The 20,682-nt window shown below is 43.9% G+C and overlaps 1 protein-coding gene across 1 annotated transcript in view; it reads right to left on the reverse strand.

Annotated features, from left to right (window-relative positions):
• Positions 1-20,682, reverse strand: part of DYRK4 (dual specificity tyrosine phosphorylation regulated kinase 4) — a 41,016-nt gene that overhangs the window by 17,330 nt on the left and 3,004 nt on the right. The window contains exons 2-9 of the mRNA XM_033148036.1: positions 19,998-20,097; positions 19,201-19,285; positions 16,539-16,606; positions 15,419-15,556; positions 8,568-8,711; positions 4,261-4,410; positions 2,239-2,362; positions 980-1,143 (exon numbers count right to left, since the gene is read on the reverse strand). Coding sequence (XP_033003927.1) covers positions 980-1,143; positions 2,239-2,362; positions 4,261-4,410; positions 8,568-8,711; positions 15,419-15,556; positions 16,539-16,606; positions 19,201-19,285; positions 19,998-20,097 — 973 coding nt within the window. The remainder of the gene's footprint in view (positions 1-979; positions 1,144-2,238; positions 2,363-4,260; positions 4,411-8,567; positions 8,712-15,418; positions 15,557-16,538; positions 16,607-19,200; positions 19,286-19,997; positions 20,098-20,682) is intronic.

The raw sequence follows: 20,682 nt of genomic DNA on the forward strand, positions 1-20,682 counted from the left end.
CTGTCATGGATACTTTAGCAGAGATTCCTGAATTGCAGAGGGTTGGACTAGATGACCCCCGGGGTCCTTTTAAACTCTACAATTCTGTGATTCATTGATTCCATTAACAAAACACCAGTACATGTTCCATGCATGAGAGCCAGCGTGGTGCAGTGGTTAAGAGCGGCAGACTCGTAATCTGGTGAACCGGGTTCGCGTCTCCGCTCCTCCACATGCAGCTGCTGGGTGACCTTGGGCTAGTCACACTTCTCTGAAGTCTCTCAGCCCCACTCACCCCACAGAGTGTTTGTTGTGGGGGAGGAAGGGAAAGGAGAATGTGAGCCGCTTTGAGACTCCTTCGGGTAGTGAAAAGCGGGATATCAAATCCAAACTCTTCTGCATGCATCACCCAGTGACACGTGGGTGAAAGGAACGCAGGGATTAAAATAAAGACTCTGGCTCAGATTAAAATCTTCCTTCTCATTTTAGATCAAAATCCAAGCTGAAGAAGAATATAGGGCTGTAAATGCTCATCACATATTTGAGGTGAGCATTATGATGCCCCAAGATTCATATTTCTGAGCCAGAATTTATTAAACGCAATGAGAAAATTACTCTTCACTTCCTCTCATTGGACAACTCTTACAGAAGCAGGAGGAGGAGGAAGAGGAGGAGGAGGAGGAGGAGTTTGGATTTGATATCCCCCTTTATCACTACCCGAAGGAGTCTCAAAGCAACTAACCTTCTCCTTTCCCTTCCTCCCCCACAACAAACACTCTGTGATGTGAGTGGGGCTGAGAGACTTCAGAGAAGCATGACTAGCCCAAGGTCACCCAGCAGCTGCATGTGGAGGAGCGGAGACACAAACCCGGTTCACCAGATTACAAGTCTACCGCTCTTAACCACTACACCACACTGGCTCTCAAGATGAAAACCAATAGTTCTGCACTGTACCCATAGGCACAGATGCCAAAGCAATATTGCACTTTCATTCTCTTACCTTTTTGTAGGAGCCATGATCATCATCAAAGGAACTGTTGTTCTCTGCATCAGGATAGCCTTCAATCTTTTTAGCTCCCAGTCCAAGATACCACAGCTCTCTGTATTCCTTAATCTCCCGCTGTTCATACATTGTTAGCTGGCTTTTAAAATGTTTCAAGGCTTCTAATTTGGAGACAAAAATCAAACACTGAATATTGGATATTGTGTTCCTGTATTTATTGCACCCATATATTCTGCCAAGGAACCCAAATCGGTTCACAGTTTAAATACTAACGCAGACAAATAGTACAAAATATGGATGGACCAACTTCAAGAGCTGATGGCAGTATCTTCCTGGCGTGGACTTCTCTTCTCTGCATTCACATAACTTAACCATCATGTGGGTAATAAATAACTCATTTCTCATTCTCCCCATCTCTCAGAAGACGCTGTTTAAAGCAGTTCCCCAAAAATGCTGGTTATGGTTGCTGGGAGTTGCAGAATGAAAACATATGGAGAGCGCCAGGTTAGAGGAGGCTAGTTTAGTATTAGTGTCCCTGCATCAGTGAGCTCAGTAGGCAATTGCTATTATTATTATTATTATTATTATTATTATTATTATTATTATTAATTATTATTATCCCTGTAGTGTAGGGGTAGGCAACCTAAGGCCCGTGGGCTGGATCCAGCCCAATCGCCTTCTCAATCCGGCCCATGGACCGTTCGGGAATTAGCGTGTTTTTACATGAGTAGAATGTGCCCTTTTATTTAAAATGCATCTCTGGGTTATTTGTGGGCCTGCCTGGTGTTTTTACACGAGTAGAATGTGTGCTTTTATTTAAAATGCATCTCTGGGATATTTGTGGGGCCTGCCTGGTGTTTTTACATGAGTAGAATGTGTGCTTTTATTTAAAATGCATCTCTGGGTTATTTGTAGGGCATAGGAATGTGTTTATTATTATTATTATTATTATTATTATTTTCAAAATATAGTCTGGCCCCCCACAAGGTCTGAGGGACGGTGGACCAGCCCACAGCTGGAAAAGGTTGCTGACCCCTGGTGTAGTGCAAATCGGGGCTGGGAAAACTGAAAGGCTGGCCTGATATCTGCAAGTAAGTTCACAGTTGAGATGTGATTTGAACCAGGGTCCCCGCCCCATTTTATAGCTTATATAGTTACCCACTCCAAGTCTCATTCAAGCATTTGTCACCATTTTGTCCTCATCAATTTGTTTCTGTTTTTTTTTTTTTTTTTAAATTAGCATTCAAAATTTGTACCTGCTGAAGTGAGAGGCAGCTTTAGACTGTGGCCTTTTTCTGTATCTGCCTTGCTGGAGAGAATTTTAGCACTGTTTTCACGAGGAGCTGAAGGAAATGATTGCCCTGGGGCTCTGTTTTCCTGCTAAAGAGTAATACAGTGCTTTGTAAAATACCGGTACTTGCTTCGAGCCCATACATCTCAGCCCCCTTTTCTCAGTCCATCTCTACAGTAAAATAATTTCAAATGAGTCATTCTCGTCTGATTAAAACAACAACAGAGGCCATCTTTAGACAGCTGTAACAAAGGCAACGGAGAGCCTTCTGAATCCTTAGGCATATAGGCACATATGTATGGACAGGACCTGGTATTTCTCAGATTTTCCACACCTTCAGTTTTAAAACGACACACACAGACATGCCTCAGTCTAAACCCAACAAAGATTTCCTCTTTCTCTTCCTGCTACCTCCAATCCTTGCCTCATGCTTCAAGTCTTCAAAATATTTTTTTTCCCAAGCACCTTGGAAGTTTACCCAATTAAACTTCCGTTTTGAGCGCCACACTTCTGTTTTGAGTGTTACGCCGAGGTCTGTCTGTCTTTGCTATTTATTTTGCGTTCTTGTTTTTGCGGCTCTTTTTGTTTTGTTTTCGCGACTGCGTGGAACCCAGTTCAGCTACTGATTGATTGATTCTGTTACCGCAGTACATTGTTTATTATTGCTTCCATCTTATGGAACAATGGTCCCGTTACATAGTAAAATTCATGTTAAATCGCTGTTTTAGGGGTTGTTTTTAAAAGCCTGGAACGGATTAATCCATTCTGCATTACTTTCTGTGGGAAAGCGCACCTCGGTTTTGGAACGCTTTGGTTTTGGAACGGACTTCCGGAACGGATTAAGTTTGAGAAGCATGGTGCCACTGTACAGACCTTGACTTCATTGGTACCAGTGATCAAGGTCAGTGGCTCTGCCATTCTCTGCTTCTTCAGGCTCCATGGATTCAAAGGTTTGAGAAGCCTCTTGAAACACACAAGGGGGATTGGCTATTGCTGGGATGTAGAAGGGACAGGAGTGACATGGGAGTGACAGGCAGCCAGGCCCAAGAGGATGATAACCACCAGATGTGGCTAGCCAAGAGGGGAAAGCAAATTGTTACATAGGTTATGTGTGGCTTTTGGTTTTAACTGGAAAAGCCTTAAAACCAGTTTAGCACTTGGAGTGGTGTCCAGCAACGCTTCCTCTGCGTTCTCCTGCTTCTCCAGTGCTTTTGCAGAGTTTTTTTTTCAAACTTCTTACTTCTCCTTCTTGCGCAGCAATATGTGTGCCTTGTGCCAGCAATAAATTCCACAACGTCTGGGTTGTTTCAAAGCAAGTATGCTTTATTACAAGCATATAAATTACAGCCACTTTCCCGGAGAGTGGGAGGCCATCATCGCTCCGGTCTCTCCGGTTCAGAACCGAAAGTAGGACTGACTCGGAAATAAACGGTGCGTCACATAAATCACAAAGACATCGCATACAGCAGATAACCCCGGATGTTGTGACACATCCTCCCTGTGGGAGGAGCGAACTGTTGAGCTTCTTTAACTCTGAAAGCTCCAAACAACCTCACAGGTTATCAGTGAAAAGGGTGGGCCAAAAGGGCTCAGTGTTCCATGCAGAAACCTGGCTACAGAACACACCCCATGTTTGTCTCAACCACCACATTCTCTTGGGGGCCCCTGGGTGTGTCTGTGCTCCTGTCTTTTGCAGGAGGATGCCGTAAGGGTTACTGTATATAAGGCCTGAGCTTTTCTATCAGGCTAGGTAGGGCTCCTTCTACAATCAACATGATCTCCATTTACTAAAGAACTCAGAATTTCCTCCTGCAATTTTTTGAAAATCTTAAGAATGCCTGGTAAACGTCAACGTTTACCAGTATATGCGCATATATATATAATCTGACACCATGAGATGCATGCATCTACATACACGATATTCCGTAACTTATCTAACCACAACAATGAAACGTAAAAACGTAGCACTAAGCTCTGTTCGGCTTACCTGATGCAACGCATTTACATTCTGCAAGTTCTTGGCGGTTATTTGCGGAAGGATAGCATCTTGCTGCTGAGGCTTCACAGCACTTGAAACCAAATTGCTCTTAACTTGGCACTCCAGGTGAGGGAGCACACTAATGCTGCTATTTAATTTCTAGTGGAATAAATAAAGTTAGCACAAAAAGAAATAGTTTGGATTTGGTTTCATAAAGTATTGAAAACATTAAAAAAATAACTTCTACAGGGTATATGAAATCATGAGCAAACAGATTTACACAGCAAATTGATTAACGAGTTTTGCCTGCTAGAAGAAGTGAAATAACTGCTCCCCTTTGTGTCCTTTAGTATAGGTAGATCCTAGCTCCTGAACAAGCCAGAGGAGTGTGTTTCTCCTGCCTGGCACTAAACAATAGAGCAGGGGTCGGGAACCTAATGCCCACGGGCCACAAGTGGCCCTCGGGGGTCATTTAACTGGCCCCCGAGATGCCCCCAAACCAAGCTGCCTGCTCTGCGAGTCCCTGAAAATCGAGTCTGCACATGTGCAGATGCCGAAAATCATGCCTGCGCAGATGCAGACGCCGGAAATCGCAGGCGCGCGTGCTTACACACATGTGCAATCTGGCCCACGGAGGGATCTCCGCTGGAGTGAACCAGCCCAGGCGGGGTAAACCTTGCTGACCCCTGCAATAGAGTCTACCAGGGGTAGGCAACCTAAGGCCCGGGGGCGCGGACAATTCGGGAATCAGCATGTTTTTACATGAGTAGAATGTGTGCTTTTATTTAAAATGCATCTCTGGGTTATTTGTGGGGCATAGGAATTCGTTCATTTATTTATTTTTTCAAAATATAGTCCAGCCCCCCCCCCAAGGTCTGAGGGACAGTCAGGGGCGTTTCTAGCCCCTTGGCTGCCCGAGGCGGGAAGCCAAGAGGCACCCCTGGGGGTCATCGCACACGCCGCGACGCCCCGCCCGCGGGGGTGCCGGGTGGCGTCTTCGGGAGATTCCTGAAGCCGGCACCTGACGGTGGCACCCCTTCATGGAGTGGCTGCTTGTGCCTGCGCGAGCAGCCGCCGCATGAAGGGGTGCCAGGCAGCGGCTTCGAGAGCCTCTGCGGGCTGCAAAGACACCTGAAGCCGCCTCCCAGGCTCCCTTGGCGGAGTGCAAGCTGGGGCAGGGAGAGGGGCAGGCCAGCGAGGAGGGGTGTCACCCCTCCTCGCTGACCCGCCCCTCTCCATGCCCCAGCTCCGCAAGCCAGCCAGCGGCAGAGCTCGGCATAGAGGCAAGGGGCGGGCCAGCGAGGAGGCTCCTCGCTGGCTCGCCCCTTGCCTCCATGCCGCTGTGAAAAAAGCCGCTGGAAGGGGGGGGACTATTTTCGGCGCTGCCCCTGCGGCTCAACCCCGGCAGTGCCGAAAATAGCCTAAATTTTTTAAAATCATTTTTCATTTTTTTTAAAAAAGCCCGGGGGCGGGGCCACCGCCCAAAGAGTCACCCCCAGCCGGGCGCTGCCCGGGGCGCCCCCCTGCCCCCCTTGCTATGCCCTGGGGACAGTGGACAAGCCCCCTGCTGAAAAAGGTTGCTGACCCCTGGTCTAGACCCTTCCCATAGAAGTTGGGAAAATAGGCTGAGAGTGTTTACCAGGAAGTAATTTCCAGTGGCAACCTGAACTCCACATATGTGGAATCCTATTTGTAATATATTCAGGACATGGGAAAAAATTATTTTTTTCAGGAAAGGGGAAACGACAAGGAACAGAGGCTAATTTTTTAAACAAAGTCCCACAGTTGCTCGGGTGTTAATGGCCCAGAGATGGAAAGAAGACCAAGTCCCTACCAGAGAAGAATGGCAAATTAAGTTGATGGATTATGCCAAAATGGCAAAAATGACCGGAAGAATCAGAAACCAGGAAGACCAAAATTTTAATAAGGAATGGGGGAAATTAATAATTTATCTTAAAAACCATTGTAAAACTTCTAAAATCGTTAGTAGGGCTGGAATAATACTTGTAGTTTAATGTCCAATTTTGAATATAATGGAGATGTAAAATATTTGGATTATTATAAAAGATGCAGGAGGAAATGGTTAACAAAAGGACCCACAAAGGGGAGGAGGGAAGTTCAGGAGATTCTTTGGAATCTTGTTTTTATGTTGGTTGTTGATAATTGACTGCAAAACTTCAAAACTTCAAAACTAAAATAATTTAAAAAAAAAATTAAACAAAGTCTCCTACTCAATTTATTCCAGAGTTGGCAAGTTTACTTGGCTTTGTTTTATTATATTGCCATGCTGCTTTTCTTTCAAATGAATCGCCAAGCGGTTTGCAAACCATACATAACAATAACATAACAGAACATCACAAATACAGCATAAATCTTACCAAGCAATTAACAAATCATCAGTGAAACAATTGCAATCTGCAAAATACCATTAACGAAACAACTGGAAAAAAAATAGCTAAACAGCACAATTATAACAAAAGTCACATTATAGGATGAACAAATTAATACAGCATTTAGAATCAATAAAACAATATTAAGAGGTTTTACCAAAATAGCAAACCATAGGTAAGCACTGCTGAATTCACATACACACACTTCCCACCCCCATAACTCATAATATTTCACTCTGTTCAGTCCATTAAAAGACACAAACACAGCCTCTTCCTCCTGAAGGCTCCCAAGGGGCAGAACAGGTGAAACCAACCAGTTGTAATGTAAAGCTGTTGGAAAGTGTGCTATATTATCATTGCCTGGAGACAGATGGAACTTGCCTTTTAGACCTATATGTTTACTTGAATCACTGTCCTGCTCTAATAAACTCATCAAGTATTTCCTCTCTTTTTTTAAAAAAAGTGCACCTTTTCCTTTTCTTCAGAAAGCATACAGGTACCCCTGACCGTAAGGTAAAGGTACCCTTTACCTTTACCGTAAAGTTTACCCTTTACCCTTTACCTTTACCTTTACCCCTTTACCGTAAGGTAAAGGTACCCCTGACCGTAAGGTCCAGTCACGGATGACTCTGGGGTTGCGGCGCTCATCTCGCTCTATAGGCCGAGGGAACCGAAGTTTGTCAGCAGACAGCTTCCGGGTCATTGGCCAGCATGACTAAGCCACTTCTGGCGAACCAGAGCAACGCACGGAAACGCCATTTACCTCCCCGCCGGAGCAGTACCTATTTATCTACTTGCACTTTGACGTGCTTCCGAACTGCTAGGATGGCAGGAGCAGGGACCGAGCAATGGGAGCTCACCTCGTCGTGGGGATTTGAACCGCCGACCTTTTGATCAGCAAACCCTAGGCTCAGTGGTTTAGACCACAGCACCACCCACGTCCCTCAGAAAGCATAGTAATAGTAATTTAGGATATGATTTACGAAGAGTTTTTAAAAATGCTAAAACATACATTTCAAAAACAAAACAAAACCAGAAGCGTTTTTATAAGGCGTTTTAACAATAAACATTCTAAACAAAACCAAAAGACTGTTTCTTTATGCAGTTACAGCAGCCAGAATCTTAATAGCGAAATATTGGAAGAACGAATCAACACCAACAAGAGAGGAATGGCAATTAAAATTATGCGAGTGCTTGGAACTCGCTAAAATGACGGAGTTAATAAGGAACAAATTGGTAGATAAGAATGGGAATGTTTTGACAAAACACAGTTCCAATAATAACACTTGGCTGTGCCTAGAATAAATTTCACAGATAGAAAAATATTTTTTCTTCACCCCAAGGTGAAGATAAACAATTAAATACAGATTAAAAATAGGAGTAAGTTGAACTGAAAACGCAGAGAGTTAGACGAAAGTCAACAGAACAATAAATTGATAAGGGATTCAATCCAACACAAAGGATTTTGTGTACAAAATACCCTAGTATTGGTTTGTATTGGTTGAATATTGCTTATCAATCGATAGGAATTTCTAGTTTTAACACTTTTCCGGTTGTTTTTCTTTTCAATGTTATTATAATTATATATTTATATCTATATGCATATCTTAGATTTCTAAACAATTTTACTATGTATATTGTAACATTCATCTTAGTCTACGAATACCTACTGTAAGATTGACTCATCTTTCTCTTCTTTATGTTTTTTCATTTTTCTTTTGTGAAATTTTTGGAAATTAAAAATTAAAAAAAGCACCGGTAATACTAATTTAGCTAAATCATAGCAGCTTCTACTTAACACAGAATATACAAGTTAAAATATACTCCTGTTCCCATACTGTATGGGAACAACACTGCAACAGTCGTATTATGAACCAACATAGACACACACAGGAAAGAAGCAAAACAAACTTCCACAAGGGTTACCTTCGGCTGCACTCTGCGGTTCCTCCTCATTGGTAAACAACAGACGTTGAAGACACTGAGATCACAAAAGTTTGGGGCACGTCTTTCACACCCCATAATGACAGAGCTCCATGATTTAGGCCTGTCTCCATTAAAATGTTCACTCTGAAATGTGAAATCCAACACCACTCTTTTTCTAATCCAAAAATGTCACAGCAAGATGGAATCTATGAATAATATTAGCCAAGAGTTCTATTTTTTAAAAAAACAAAAACAAAACACACGCGCACACACATGGGAGCTCTTTAGCAGATTGATATTTTAATGTTTCTCTCACAACATTAGATTGTCCTGAGCTCAGTAAACATGAAGGAAACTGTGAATATTAGCATATTCTGTATGCAGGTGTGTCAAGGAAATATTGGAGAAGTTAACAGGAGCACGTTTGTCAGTGAGAATGAATGGATGAATGAATGAATCTTTATTTGCGTCAGCCATTAGTGAGATGTCAGTGAGATTCATTTCTACAAAACTGTTTTCTGAGAACCGATATGTATGCCTTCTTCTCTTGTTATTAAAATAAATATTCTGTCTCAAAAATCACAAGCACCACAGGCCAACTCGGCCTCTACAGAAAAATTATAGGATTATAACAGAAACATATATGTGTCTTTTTATAACTTTTGCGGCTTGATTTTTTTTTAAGCAGACATAATTGAAAGTTTCTATGAAACTTTCTCATTTTGCTATTTTAAAAATATTTATGACATCAGGAACATTGAAAAAAATCACATGTGCCAATTATACGGCTGCAGAACTGGGACAAATTGAGGATGAGAAAGCAAAAGACAAAAGAATATTTAGAAAGAGTTAAAGGGCAAGGATCACCCCACATGGGAGAAAGATGAAGAGCAACATTATCAAAACATAAAAAATATATTTGGTTTCGATTTTGTCATGAATATTCCAACATCCTGAATATTTCAATGAATTTCCACAGCTATTTATTCAGTTATTTTAAAGTCGAACTGTTTTGCAGGGGCACTGTCACAAACTGGCTGGATGCAGAGTGGTAGAAGGAACCAGCTGGGGAACCCCCAATGGAAGGAGGTGGTGGGATGGTGATGGGAAGTCAGAAGGAGAAGAGGGGGCAGACTGGGAGGAGGTGGTGTCGGAAGCTGAAGCGGTAACAGGGTTTAGTGAGCTGGGAGAGTCTTCTTCTCTGGTGATCACTCATAGCCAAGTAAGATTGTCTTCCATAAACACGGTTTATGGAAGTCCGTAAGTGACTGTGGAGGCCAATTCTGGATCCACATGTCCTTCCACAGTGGGGACATTGGTTTCTGGATGGGAGTTGATCACGGTGTGGATTTGCGAAGCATGCCTTCCTCTTAGCAAGTTTCTCCCCTGCATCCTGAGTTCGAGTGTCTTCAAAGCCCATGACACCTTTGGTAAAGGCTGTTCTCCAACTGGAGCGCTCACAGGCCATTGTTTCCCAGTTGTCGGTGTTTATACTACATTTTTAAAGATTTGCCTTGAGACAGTCTTTAAACCTCTTTTGTTGACCACCAGCATTACGCTTTCCATTTTTAAGTTCAGAATAGAGTAGTTGCTTTGGAAGACAATAATCAGGCATCCGCACCACATGACCAGTCCTGTTGCTGTTGAAGAATCATTGCTTCGACACTGGTGATCTTCATTTCTTCCAGTACACTGGCATTAGTTCGCCTGTCTTCCCAAGTGATGTGAAATTTTTTTTTGGAGACACCGTTGATGGAATCTTTTGAGGAGTTGGTGATGGCGTTTATAAGTGGTCCATGTTTCACAAGCACACAGTAAGGTTGGTAGTACAATAGCTTTGTAAACAAGCATTTTGGTTTCCCTGAGAATGTCCCAGTCCTCAAACACTCTGCACTTCAATCGGGAGAAAGCCGAACTTTCAGAGCTCAGGTGATGCTGGATTTCGGCATCAATGTCGGCCCTTGTGGAAAGATAACTTCCCAGGTAGAAGACATGGTCAACATTTTCCAATGTTACAGAGAGCAGTCCAGAATCAGAGGCAAAAGTAGAAGGGGGCAAAAAGGCAGAGATAATGCAGGCTGGTGAGGAAGCCAGGTTGTCTCCCCCTCCTGCTGTGACCAGCTGACAACGCCCCCCCCCTCCGGTCTCCCAAGACCAAAAGAGGTATGAAGAAGACAGACAAGGCGACAAAGTCTCAGATTGCTTAGGAAGGACCTGGAGAAACAGGAGACTTTGGGAACTGTGGCAAAAAAAAAAATCAGATTTTTCAAACAAGCCTGAGTATTCGCCACACGGCATCAAGCAATTAAAAATAGAAATTTACCCTCAGACAAAAGCAGACATCCCAAAAATTCTGTGGAAATAGATATTCTGTGGAATATCAATTTGCAAACACAATTTAGATTAATTTAGAATAATAATAATAATAATAATAATAATAATAATAATAATAATAATAATTTTATTATTTATATGCTGCCCATGTGACTGGGTCTCCCCAGCCACTCCAAGTAAAACATCATACATTAAAAACTTACATTGACATTTCCTTGATGTCTCATGGGAGGACATTTCCACAGGGTGGGCCCCACTACCGAGAAGGCCCTCTGCCTGGTTTCATATTATTATTTAGGCTTCACATTTTAACCACATATTTTAAAAACATTTAACATGCACTTTACAAAAAGGCACAGAAAAGGGATAACAGGGCAGTCTGGTCTTGAAAGTCTAGAGGCAAGTACTGAAGAGATCTGGTGTGAAACTAAGGGAGCTTTAAGACAGAGGTTGTAAAGTGGGTCCTGGGATAGGAAGAAGTGACCATCCAACTGTCTTAGGAATGACACATAATTTACAAAGGAGAGGTTTAATTTGCTGCATGTGTTCTCCTGCTCTGCAGGTATTTTTCTATTAGTTGCTTGTGCTGCTATGCTTAAATAAAGTGATTTGAGAACTTCTAGAACAAGAAGGTGTGGTTGCTCCCCGTTTCATTGTGATAGCTTTCCGAAGGGCAATGGTGTCCACTCTGCAAAAAAACAGCTTCTGCGCTATGGTAATGTTGACCAGTTCATAGGCAGCTTATCACTGAGAGGTTGATGTGACAGATGTCACAGAGAATAATCGGGTACACGTTGGCTGACGAAGGTTAAAGACACCGAAACAGGGCCCTGTCCTGTGGGAATATGCTTTGCAGGTGCATTTGCACCTGTGGTTATTTATGTTTATTTGTGGTTGTTTGTACTTGTTTTTACTGTGTCCTTCCGCCTTGGAAGGAAAGGTAGCAATAGGATCCAGCAGGCGACTCACTGCTGGGATCCCTCCGTGGGGGGAAAAGAGGCTCCAACTTTGAATGAAGCAACGGTCAGTTAATCTTCTGCCCGCCTAATTTAGGGCAGCTACAGAATTGTAATTGGTTGTTGTACTGATTATGACGTTGGTTATTCCCTTAATAAATAGCTGCCGCTCCCTGTTTGTGGTGTGGAGAAAGCCGAGGAGTAAGCGCGAGAACATCGTTGCGTGGCAAGCCCAGGTGCAAAGAGAAAGCGAAACCAACCACGCAGGGTAGCGGTAGGCGTCTTCACCAGACTGCAGTCTCCGTTGTTTTATTTCATTTTATTTTAAAGTCTTTTATTTGGCCGTTTGGTTTTGGCCACCTTTTGGATTGGTTTTCCTCTACAGAACCTTTTTTGGACCAGACAGACGCCTGCAGACATCCACGAGGCAACTTCAACACGAACTCACAGATTCAACCCTCAGATTACAGCCAGTGGATCCCTTTCTTAACGGCGCGGTGGGAGCGGGCTCCAGAATTACCGGCCGTCCCATCCACAGGGTGCCCCATAGCTGGTGCCCGGTAGGCGCCAGCTATCCCCACACTGTCCTGGCTTTGGATTATTGGATTATTCTCTAATGGAACTCGAACCTGAACTATTAGATTAAATATTATTGAACTGAGACATTACATTTGGAAAATTTTCAGTCTGTCTGTGAAAACTATTTAAAGATAAACCTTATCCTCTTGTTCGGACATATACTCTTGAAAATTGCATCGTTATATAAATTGTATGGTTGTATGTTTCTCGTCTTTTATGTTTACTGTTGAGTTGTGAATAGGGATTATTCTCATTATCGAATGGTAATTGTTGGCCTGAGTTCTTACCACAGAGCCTAGGGCTTGCTGATCAGAAGGTCGGCAGTTCGAATCCCCGTGATGGGGTGAGCTCCCGTTGCTCGGTCCCAGCTCCTGCCCACCTAGCAGTTCGAAAGCACATCAAAAGTGCAAGTAGATAAATAGGTGCCGCTCTGGCGGGAAGGTAAACGGTGTTTCCGTGCATTGCTCTGGTTCGCCAGAAGTGGCTTAGTCATGCTGGCCAATGACCCAGAAGCTGTATGCTGGCTCCCTCGGCCAGTAAAGTGAGATGAGCGCCACAACCCCAGAGTCGGACACGACTGGACCTAATGGTCAGGGGTCCCTTTACCTTTATCCCCGCAGGCTGGATGCTGAATATGTAGCTTCTTACTTTGTCAGATTAACCCAGCTGGAGATTTTCCACTATCCAGCAAGAAGCCTGGGAAGGTCTGCCTCAGAGTAGTTCTTTCATGACCTACTATTCCTCTGAAAGCTCATTTTCCTTTCTGGGATCCAAACACAATTGGAACTGGGAAAGAAGTAGAAAGGTAGAAAGGATCTTCCCCAGGTTTTTCCTTTTTCCTGAGCACGTTCATCAGGATCCCTGCCTTATGTGGAGGCTTTGGTGGGTTTTCAGGGTTCCTCTGTTTTCTGGGAAAGTTAAAATGTACACTAGACAGTTCTGTTGGATAATGCAAGCTCTGTGCTCACAGCATGTTCCAGAGGCCTGGGATTTCTTTGGTTTACTGCTGGTTGTCCCATGATGGTGTCTGTTTCTGGAACCTGATTTAGAAAGGCTACAAGATTGCTGAGTTCTGTTCTGTGCCTACAGGGCGAGCCATTTTCGGGCAACTGCTGCTCCGACTCCTAGAACAGCCTTCTGTTAGGGGATTTAACTCATATTCCCTTCATTTTGTCATCAGGTGTAGTATTTGTTTGAGCCGATATGAGGGAAGCACTTTGTGAATTCTGCTTCCATCTCTACTGCCTAAGACCAATTACAGCTCCAGCCATATTCTTCATAATGGCAGAGATGTTGTGGGAACCCAAAGGGGAAGGATGGTTGAGGGTATGGAGCACTTCCGCACTCAAGGAAAGGTTAAAGTTTATTATGGTTGAACAGCCAAGGACACGTCCACAAGTAGGATGTGAATATTGCTGTTTCTGCACTTTTGTCCGCCTTGGTTCACATGTAAGCACTTTCTATTTTATGCCTTCAAAATTGATCAATCCACACTAGTAGATAGTACTTGATGTGAAGCTTTTGTGCTGTGTTTTTTTTTCTTTCTTTCCCTCAATTAGTGCTTCTCCATCCTCACTGAATTCTGGAAGCTTGAGGCCCTTTGTTGACATGCACAGGTACTGGTATTTATTTATCTGTGCATATGCACCTTGTTTTCTCTCTCTAAAGAGTCTAAAAAAAACCCATGTACAAAGTAAAGTTTGAAAAATGGTCATTTTTAAACAGCAAGTTGAAAATAAAATGTGCATGCGTGTGTCAGAGAGCAAAGTATAGCCAGGCGTCAAGATACGAGTGGCACTCACAAAGGAGACAGCAGAGAACCGATTGGGTGGAGGCAATCCAGTTGGATGTTTTCTGAAGTTCCCCCCCTTCCCAAATCTTTCCCATTCTTACACCTGTTTATTCGTAAGTATGTTCCACTGAAGCATAGCTGTCAAGTTTCGGATTTGAAAATAAGGGATCAGCAGTCTCGCCTATCCCGGGGACAGTCACATGTCAGTGGTGGGCGGAGCCAGAAGCAAAAGTGGGCGGAGCAGCAATGTAAACTCCAAGCAGCCTCGGGCTCGGAGCGGAGCAAATAGGAGGGCAGCCATGTGCTCCGTGCAATGGAGCGCCATTGTCTTCTTGTCTGATCCCATCAAAACAGGACAGGAAGCAGCAGCTGCTCAAAGGCAGCCAGGCTCCGCCCACCAGCTAACCCTATTGGCCGGCTGAGGGGCTTGGCGGCAACGGATAGGGGCTGATGCAGGGGGAGGAATACACCCCCCTGTAAGCACGGGAAACGGCTCCCACTTGCTTTGAGGGCTGAGGCTTTTCTCTCCAAGTAGGCAAGGTCTTCCCACCCAGTCCCTGGCCAGCAGGGGAGGAGCTGCTTCCATTAAAAACGGGAAATTTAAGGGAAATAAAAAATAAGGGAGAGCAGCGGGAAACTGCTTAAAATAAGGGAGAATCCCGGGGAAAACGGGATACTTGACAGCACTGCACTGAAGTGAAGCTTAACTATTTTGAAGCAAGGGCTGCCTTTACCATTGAAGCCCAGTCTTCTCCAGCCGGCTGTTGACATAGGGAGATGTTGGGGGCACGGTGAACAAACGGAAAACACCACCAGAACACACATACCCAATTTTATGTTGAAATTAACTTGGCTTAAATTTTTTCCCTTGGGTCGAGTTTACTGTGGAAAAAGTAGGGGCTGTCAGTCGAATGAGGAGAATGTCATGTGGGCAGTACCCAAAATATTGAGATACATGCAACTGCAAATCTATGAAGAAGCAATCTAACTTAAAACACAGTGAATTAGGGTCTCTTCATACGCACATTCCCACACACCCCTGGATTGAGATCAACTTCCTCAAGATGCAATCCCATGCTCCTGAGGAACACGCTAGCAGCTCAAATCAAACCGGGTTCCCCCTCCACTGCAATCCGAACAACAGGTAGAGAGTGAACTGCTAAAAATAAATTAAACCGTATTTATCTCACCTGCGGATGCCGTTCTTTATGATTTGTCAGCCCTAAGTTTCCTTTCTTGAATTTGTGTGTCACGGATGTGTTTTCTTGGGGAATTAAATGAGGTACCTCCCGTTGTCTTTGGATCACGGCTTTGGGATCAGGTAGAGTCTGTAACAGCAAGCCAAGAAATTATGAGCAGCTTGCCACTGTGCACATTCTAAACCCTGAAAAGGTAACTTTGAACATTTCCCAGCAGACACAAAAAAAAGCCTTGGGGAAATGTGCCCATTTCAACAGTGGGAGAGAGAGTACGTGAGCGACAAAGAGGGAGGGAAGGAAGGAGAAAGGGCAGGTGAATGGATTTGGTAGTTATCTTCCCTGCCTCACACACGTCATATTAATTGTTGTGTTCCCTCCTGCCAAGCGGCAAAACCGTGGGGAGCAGGGGAGAAGATGTGGGTGAACCTATTTCCCCCTGCTGCTCAGCTCTAAGGAGGGAAACAAATACAGGCGATCCTTCTTTTGTGGGGCGGGGGGGGGTCCTGTTCTGGACCCCTTTTCACGTCAGCAAAGGTGGCAGTGATACAGACCCCTGAACCCCCAATCTATTCATACACACACCCTCACACATCACCCCACCTTTCTGTTCATACAACTGAGCACCCTACTAATCCATTCACTGGGTGTGATGTGTTTGAAAGGGCAAATATTTTTATGATTATTAATGCTTATATAACCTGAAGGCGGGCTGTCGAAACTGTGTACTGTTTTATAATGAATTGTTGGGTCTCTGGACCATAATAAAGATTTAATAATTTAATTATTAATACCACACATTTTCACCTGATGGGACTTTAGGAGGCTTACAGTTAGAAAACTGGAGCTACTAAAAACCACAGAGAAATCAATCATTAAAAATCAACATTCTCTCTCTCTCTCTCTCTCTCTCTCTCTCTCTCTCTCTCACACACACACACACACACACACACACATACACACACGTATTTCAACTTGCCTTGAAACTTGCATTATTTGTAGCTATGAAGACGTGCAGCATACAGTTTAGCAAATGAATTGTTCATGTATGCAATGGATCGTTATAAATAATTGTAAATTGACCGCTTACCAAAGGTAATTGGGCATAAGCTGCTTCGCTTGATGCTTGGTCTATCCTTGTTTTGCTTCCTGTATGGCATATGTCTCCCTTGGGAGTCTTCCCTATTTAGAAAAATACAGGTTAGGAGTATTTCTACACAGAAAGGAGTATTTCTACACAGGAGACAATATCTACGTTTTACAGGACCTGTCACTTAAAAGAGAAAAAACTCACTGTGTTCAATGAAACTTACTCCTAGGCAAGTATCCACAGGTTTGCAGACCACTGTAACTGCCAAAGCCTTCGCTAAAGCAGGAAGTCAGCCTTTGCAGCCTTGAGAGATTTTATTCTCCAGATAGTGATCCAGGTTCCAGGCGTGTATTGTTGTGAGTTTGGGAGGAAGTTAGGCTATATGCCTAATTTCTGGATCTAGGGAGCGAGTAACCCAGGACCTCAGCTGCAAGGCACCTAGATGGCAGGTTATCCCATACTAGGAACTTAGGTTGGGTTTAAAAATAATAATAATAAAGATGGGAATCTATGCATTATGGTTTATGGTGGGGGGCAGCTGCAGGTGAGACAGGCACCCATGAAAACAACCTAAGGCTGCAGTTCTAAATCTTATTAACACAATCTAAGTACACTTGGGACGTGGGTGGCGCTGTGGGTTAAACCACAGAGCCTAGGGCTTGCCGATCAGAAGGTCGGCGGTTCGAATCCCTGCGACGGGGTGAGCTCCTGTTGCTTGGTCCCTGCTCCTGCCTACCTAGCAGTTCGAAAGCACATCAAAGTGCAAGTAGATAAATAGGTACTGCTCTGGCGGGAAGGTAAACGGCGTTTCCGTGCGCTGCTCTGGTTCTCCAGAAGCGGCTTAGTCATGCTGGCCACATGATCCGGAAGCTGTACGCCGGCTCCCTCGGCCAGTAAAGCAAGATGAGTGCCGCAACCCTAGAGTCGTATTTTAGGTTAATAGGCTAAAGAACGCCACAATTGTATTGGTTACAGAATGTGAGTGGTATTGGCTTAGGCATTGGAACCGAACCGACTATATCTGACTCCTGCCCACCTGCAGGAAGTCTCAGAAGGGTTAACCACCAGTAAGGGGAGCCCCGTCAATGCAAATCAACTCAAGCTCCCCCAGGGTCACCAATAGGGGTTGTGATATGGCCCTAGCCCCAGACTGGACTTCAGACAGGACCACACCCCCCCCCCCGGATTCCTTTAACGGAATACCTTTGAAATAGGAAGGGTAGGTGATGGCCTCTCCCTCCCCTCCCCGGCAATCTAATACTCCAACACCTAACCGCCACAAGAGCCAAACTGTGCAAGTGGGAACTAGAAAAAAGGAGAGAATTCCCGCCTGCAGGCTGCTAAATAGAGCACGCCACGCCCCCTGGCCACCTGGATTGGTCGGTCTGGGGCGTAATGCAGAGAGGACTCCCTATGAAGCGGGGGCTAGCCACACCCCCGCGCACGGGGGGGGGGGCTCGTGTCCAGCCCGCAACTCCATTTCCCTGGGAAGGAAAATGGCTTTATCTTCCATTCCGAAGACATCTGAAGGCAGCCCTGTTTAGAGAGGTTTTTAATGTTTGAAGTTTTTAATGTTCTGTTGGAAGCCGCCCAGAGTGGGCGGGGTGGAAATAAATTATTATTATTATTATTATTATTATTATTATTATTATTATTATTATTATTTCCTTATGAGGTGATTTGTCTATCATCTCAGGTGTGAGGTCCATCTGGTAAGTTTTACTTACCGTATTTTTCGCCCCATAGGACGCACTGGACCATAGGGCGCACCTCATTTTTAGAGGAGGAAACAAGGGGAAAAAAATATTTTTCTGGTTTTCCTCCTCTAAAAGCCCTGTTTTTTTTAAGGATCAGCTAAAAGTTTTGCAGCTTTTTTTGCAAAGGGAAAAGCCCTGGGTTGTTTTTTGAGGATCAGCTAAAAGTTTTGCAGCTTTTTTGCAAAGGGGGAAAAGCAAAGCTCCTTTTGCAAAGGGGGGAAAGCAAAGAGGAAAAGCCTCACATTTCTGAAAAATCTTAAAGAAAGGGAGCAGTTTCTACTGTTTCCAGATAATCTAATCAGCCAGTCACATGTCCTGGGGAAACAAACAACCTCCCTCTGCAGCACATTCAACAAAGGCGGGCGGGGCTGAAAGGGTGCCGGGACTCTTATCTCTCTCCTGATCTCTTGATGATCAGCTGCTGAGCGGGGTCCTTTCAACACCCCCTTTTCTCTTTGTAAAATAAAAAGCACAATCTGCTTTTGGCCCCTGGGCAATTTAGCTCCAGGGACCACCATTCGCTACATAAGACGCACAGGCATTTCCCCTTACTTTTTAGAAGGAAAAAGGTGCATCTTATGGAGCGAAAATTACGGTAAAACTTCAAAACAGCTCGTTTTGTTTACCCTAACTCCTGCCTGCCACACTTTCTTGATGCTCCACAGATCCCTCATAGACATAGTGCACCAACCAGCTCTTTAGCAGGATGCAAATTCTGGTCTCACTTTCACATGCCGTGGTCTACTTCCCAGAGATCCAGCTGAATCCTATTTGCTATGTTTGCAGAGTTCTGTCAAGCGTGCAGTGAGCAGATTCACATGAACTTTTGCGGTTTTTCTGATGTTTACCTAAGCTGTTTGACAAAAGCTCCTACGGAGGACAACTTTCATTTCAAAACAGAAGAGTCTTACAACCTAAGCTTTGCTTACCACAGGGATCGGGCTGGCCTGATCCAATTCTAATTTTTTCTCCATCTTGCTTTGAGCTGTGAACAACAGCACTCCGTTCCCTCTCCTGTAAGAAAGAACAGGGAGAGGGAATGTACAACGGAGCCAGAGATTTCCTGTACAGTATACTTGAACATTCTCCCGTGGAAAAGTAACAAATTATCATGCAAAAGCACTGGTGCAACAGAATTAATTTTGCTAATTAGCACAAGTCGACCCTGTTCTAGCTCCAAACAGCCTGAGAGCAACACGTAGAATCATACGACTGGAAGGGACCTCAAAGGTCCTATAGTCTAGCCCTCGCCAATGCAAGAAACATTGGTGGCTATCCGGCCTCAGCTTAAAAGCTTGCAATGGAGGAGTCTTTCTGAGGCAGCCTGTTCTGCTGTCAAACCACTCACAAAGTGAGGAAGTTATTTCTAATGTTTAATTGACATTTCTTCTCGTAACTTGGACCTGAGAAGTGGTGATTAACTCTTTCCACACACTTTAGGACCTAAGGAAAGAGCTGTGTTACCATAGTACTAGTCTTTGAAAGGCAGGGAGTCCTTGCCTCGTAGCCATGTGATGGTAATGAGACGCATTCTTTATCCCTGTCACCTGGGATTCCCCATAGCACATTTTCAGGCACCCTCGCAGCTCATGAGGACTAGAAACGTATTTTGAAAAAGGAAAGTCAAGAGGCTGAGGATCCATAATCCTCACCTGTGTTATGTATATTGTGCTAAATTGGGGGGAAATGAAAGGTAGACAACTGCTGCAACGTTAGTTTTGCTTACCTTTTGGTAAGCGTTTGTTTTTTCTCCAGGCTTCAGTATAACAGGGAGCGCACTTGATCTCCCTTTTCTTATTTTTTCAGCCTTGGTGACAATCTTCTTCCTAAAGAGTAAACATGGAGAAAATTAATCATGCGAACAACATTACTCTAAATTTATAAATATAAGCTGAAATAATTTGAGGAAATAATTTCTGCCACGTTTAGAAGAGTGTTTTTTTATTGTAAAAAGGATAATATATATTAAAAGTAAAATAAGATAAGAATCAGTAGCCATGTAGGACTATAAAAGTTTAAGTAAAAGGAAAGAATACTGTGCAGGAATGAAGATTATAGTCTGGGGCATATCAGGAAATAAGGTTAGGGGGGAAAGGGTAAAGGATTAGTTGAACTTGCACATTTTCACTGATGCATTGTTCTTTTAGTAAGCAACTGGAAGTGTCCCTCCTATTATCAACGTTAATATTTAAAAATCCAACATTGCTATCAGTGCATGACCAGCAATGGTTCTGAGTTCACCAAGAAAACCAGGAAAACGTGAACTATTCTGATTCAAATGGCCTATTTCCTTCCTCAATAACGGCAGAAGGCCTTTAAATCAGCTTCCGACACACTTTAATTCAGTTTCTCTCATATTTTAGAAGCTCACGTTCTCCTTCTTAGGTGAATCCTACCCTCCATCGCGTCCA

The sequence above is a fragment of the Lacerta agilis genome, chromosome 5, assembly GCF_009819535.1.
Source record: "Lacerta agilis isolate rLacAgi1 chromosome 5, rLacAgi1.pri, whole genome shotgun sequence".
Lineage (NCBI taxonomy): Eukaryota > Metazoa > Chordata > Lepidosauria > Squamata > Lacertidae > Lacerta > Lacerta agilis.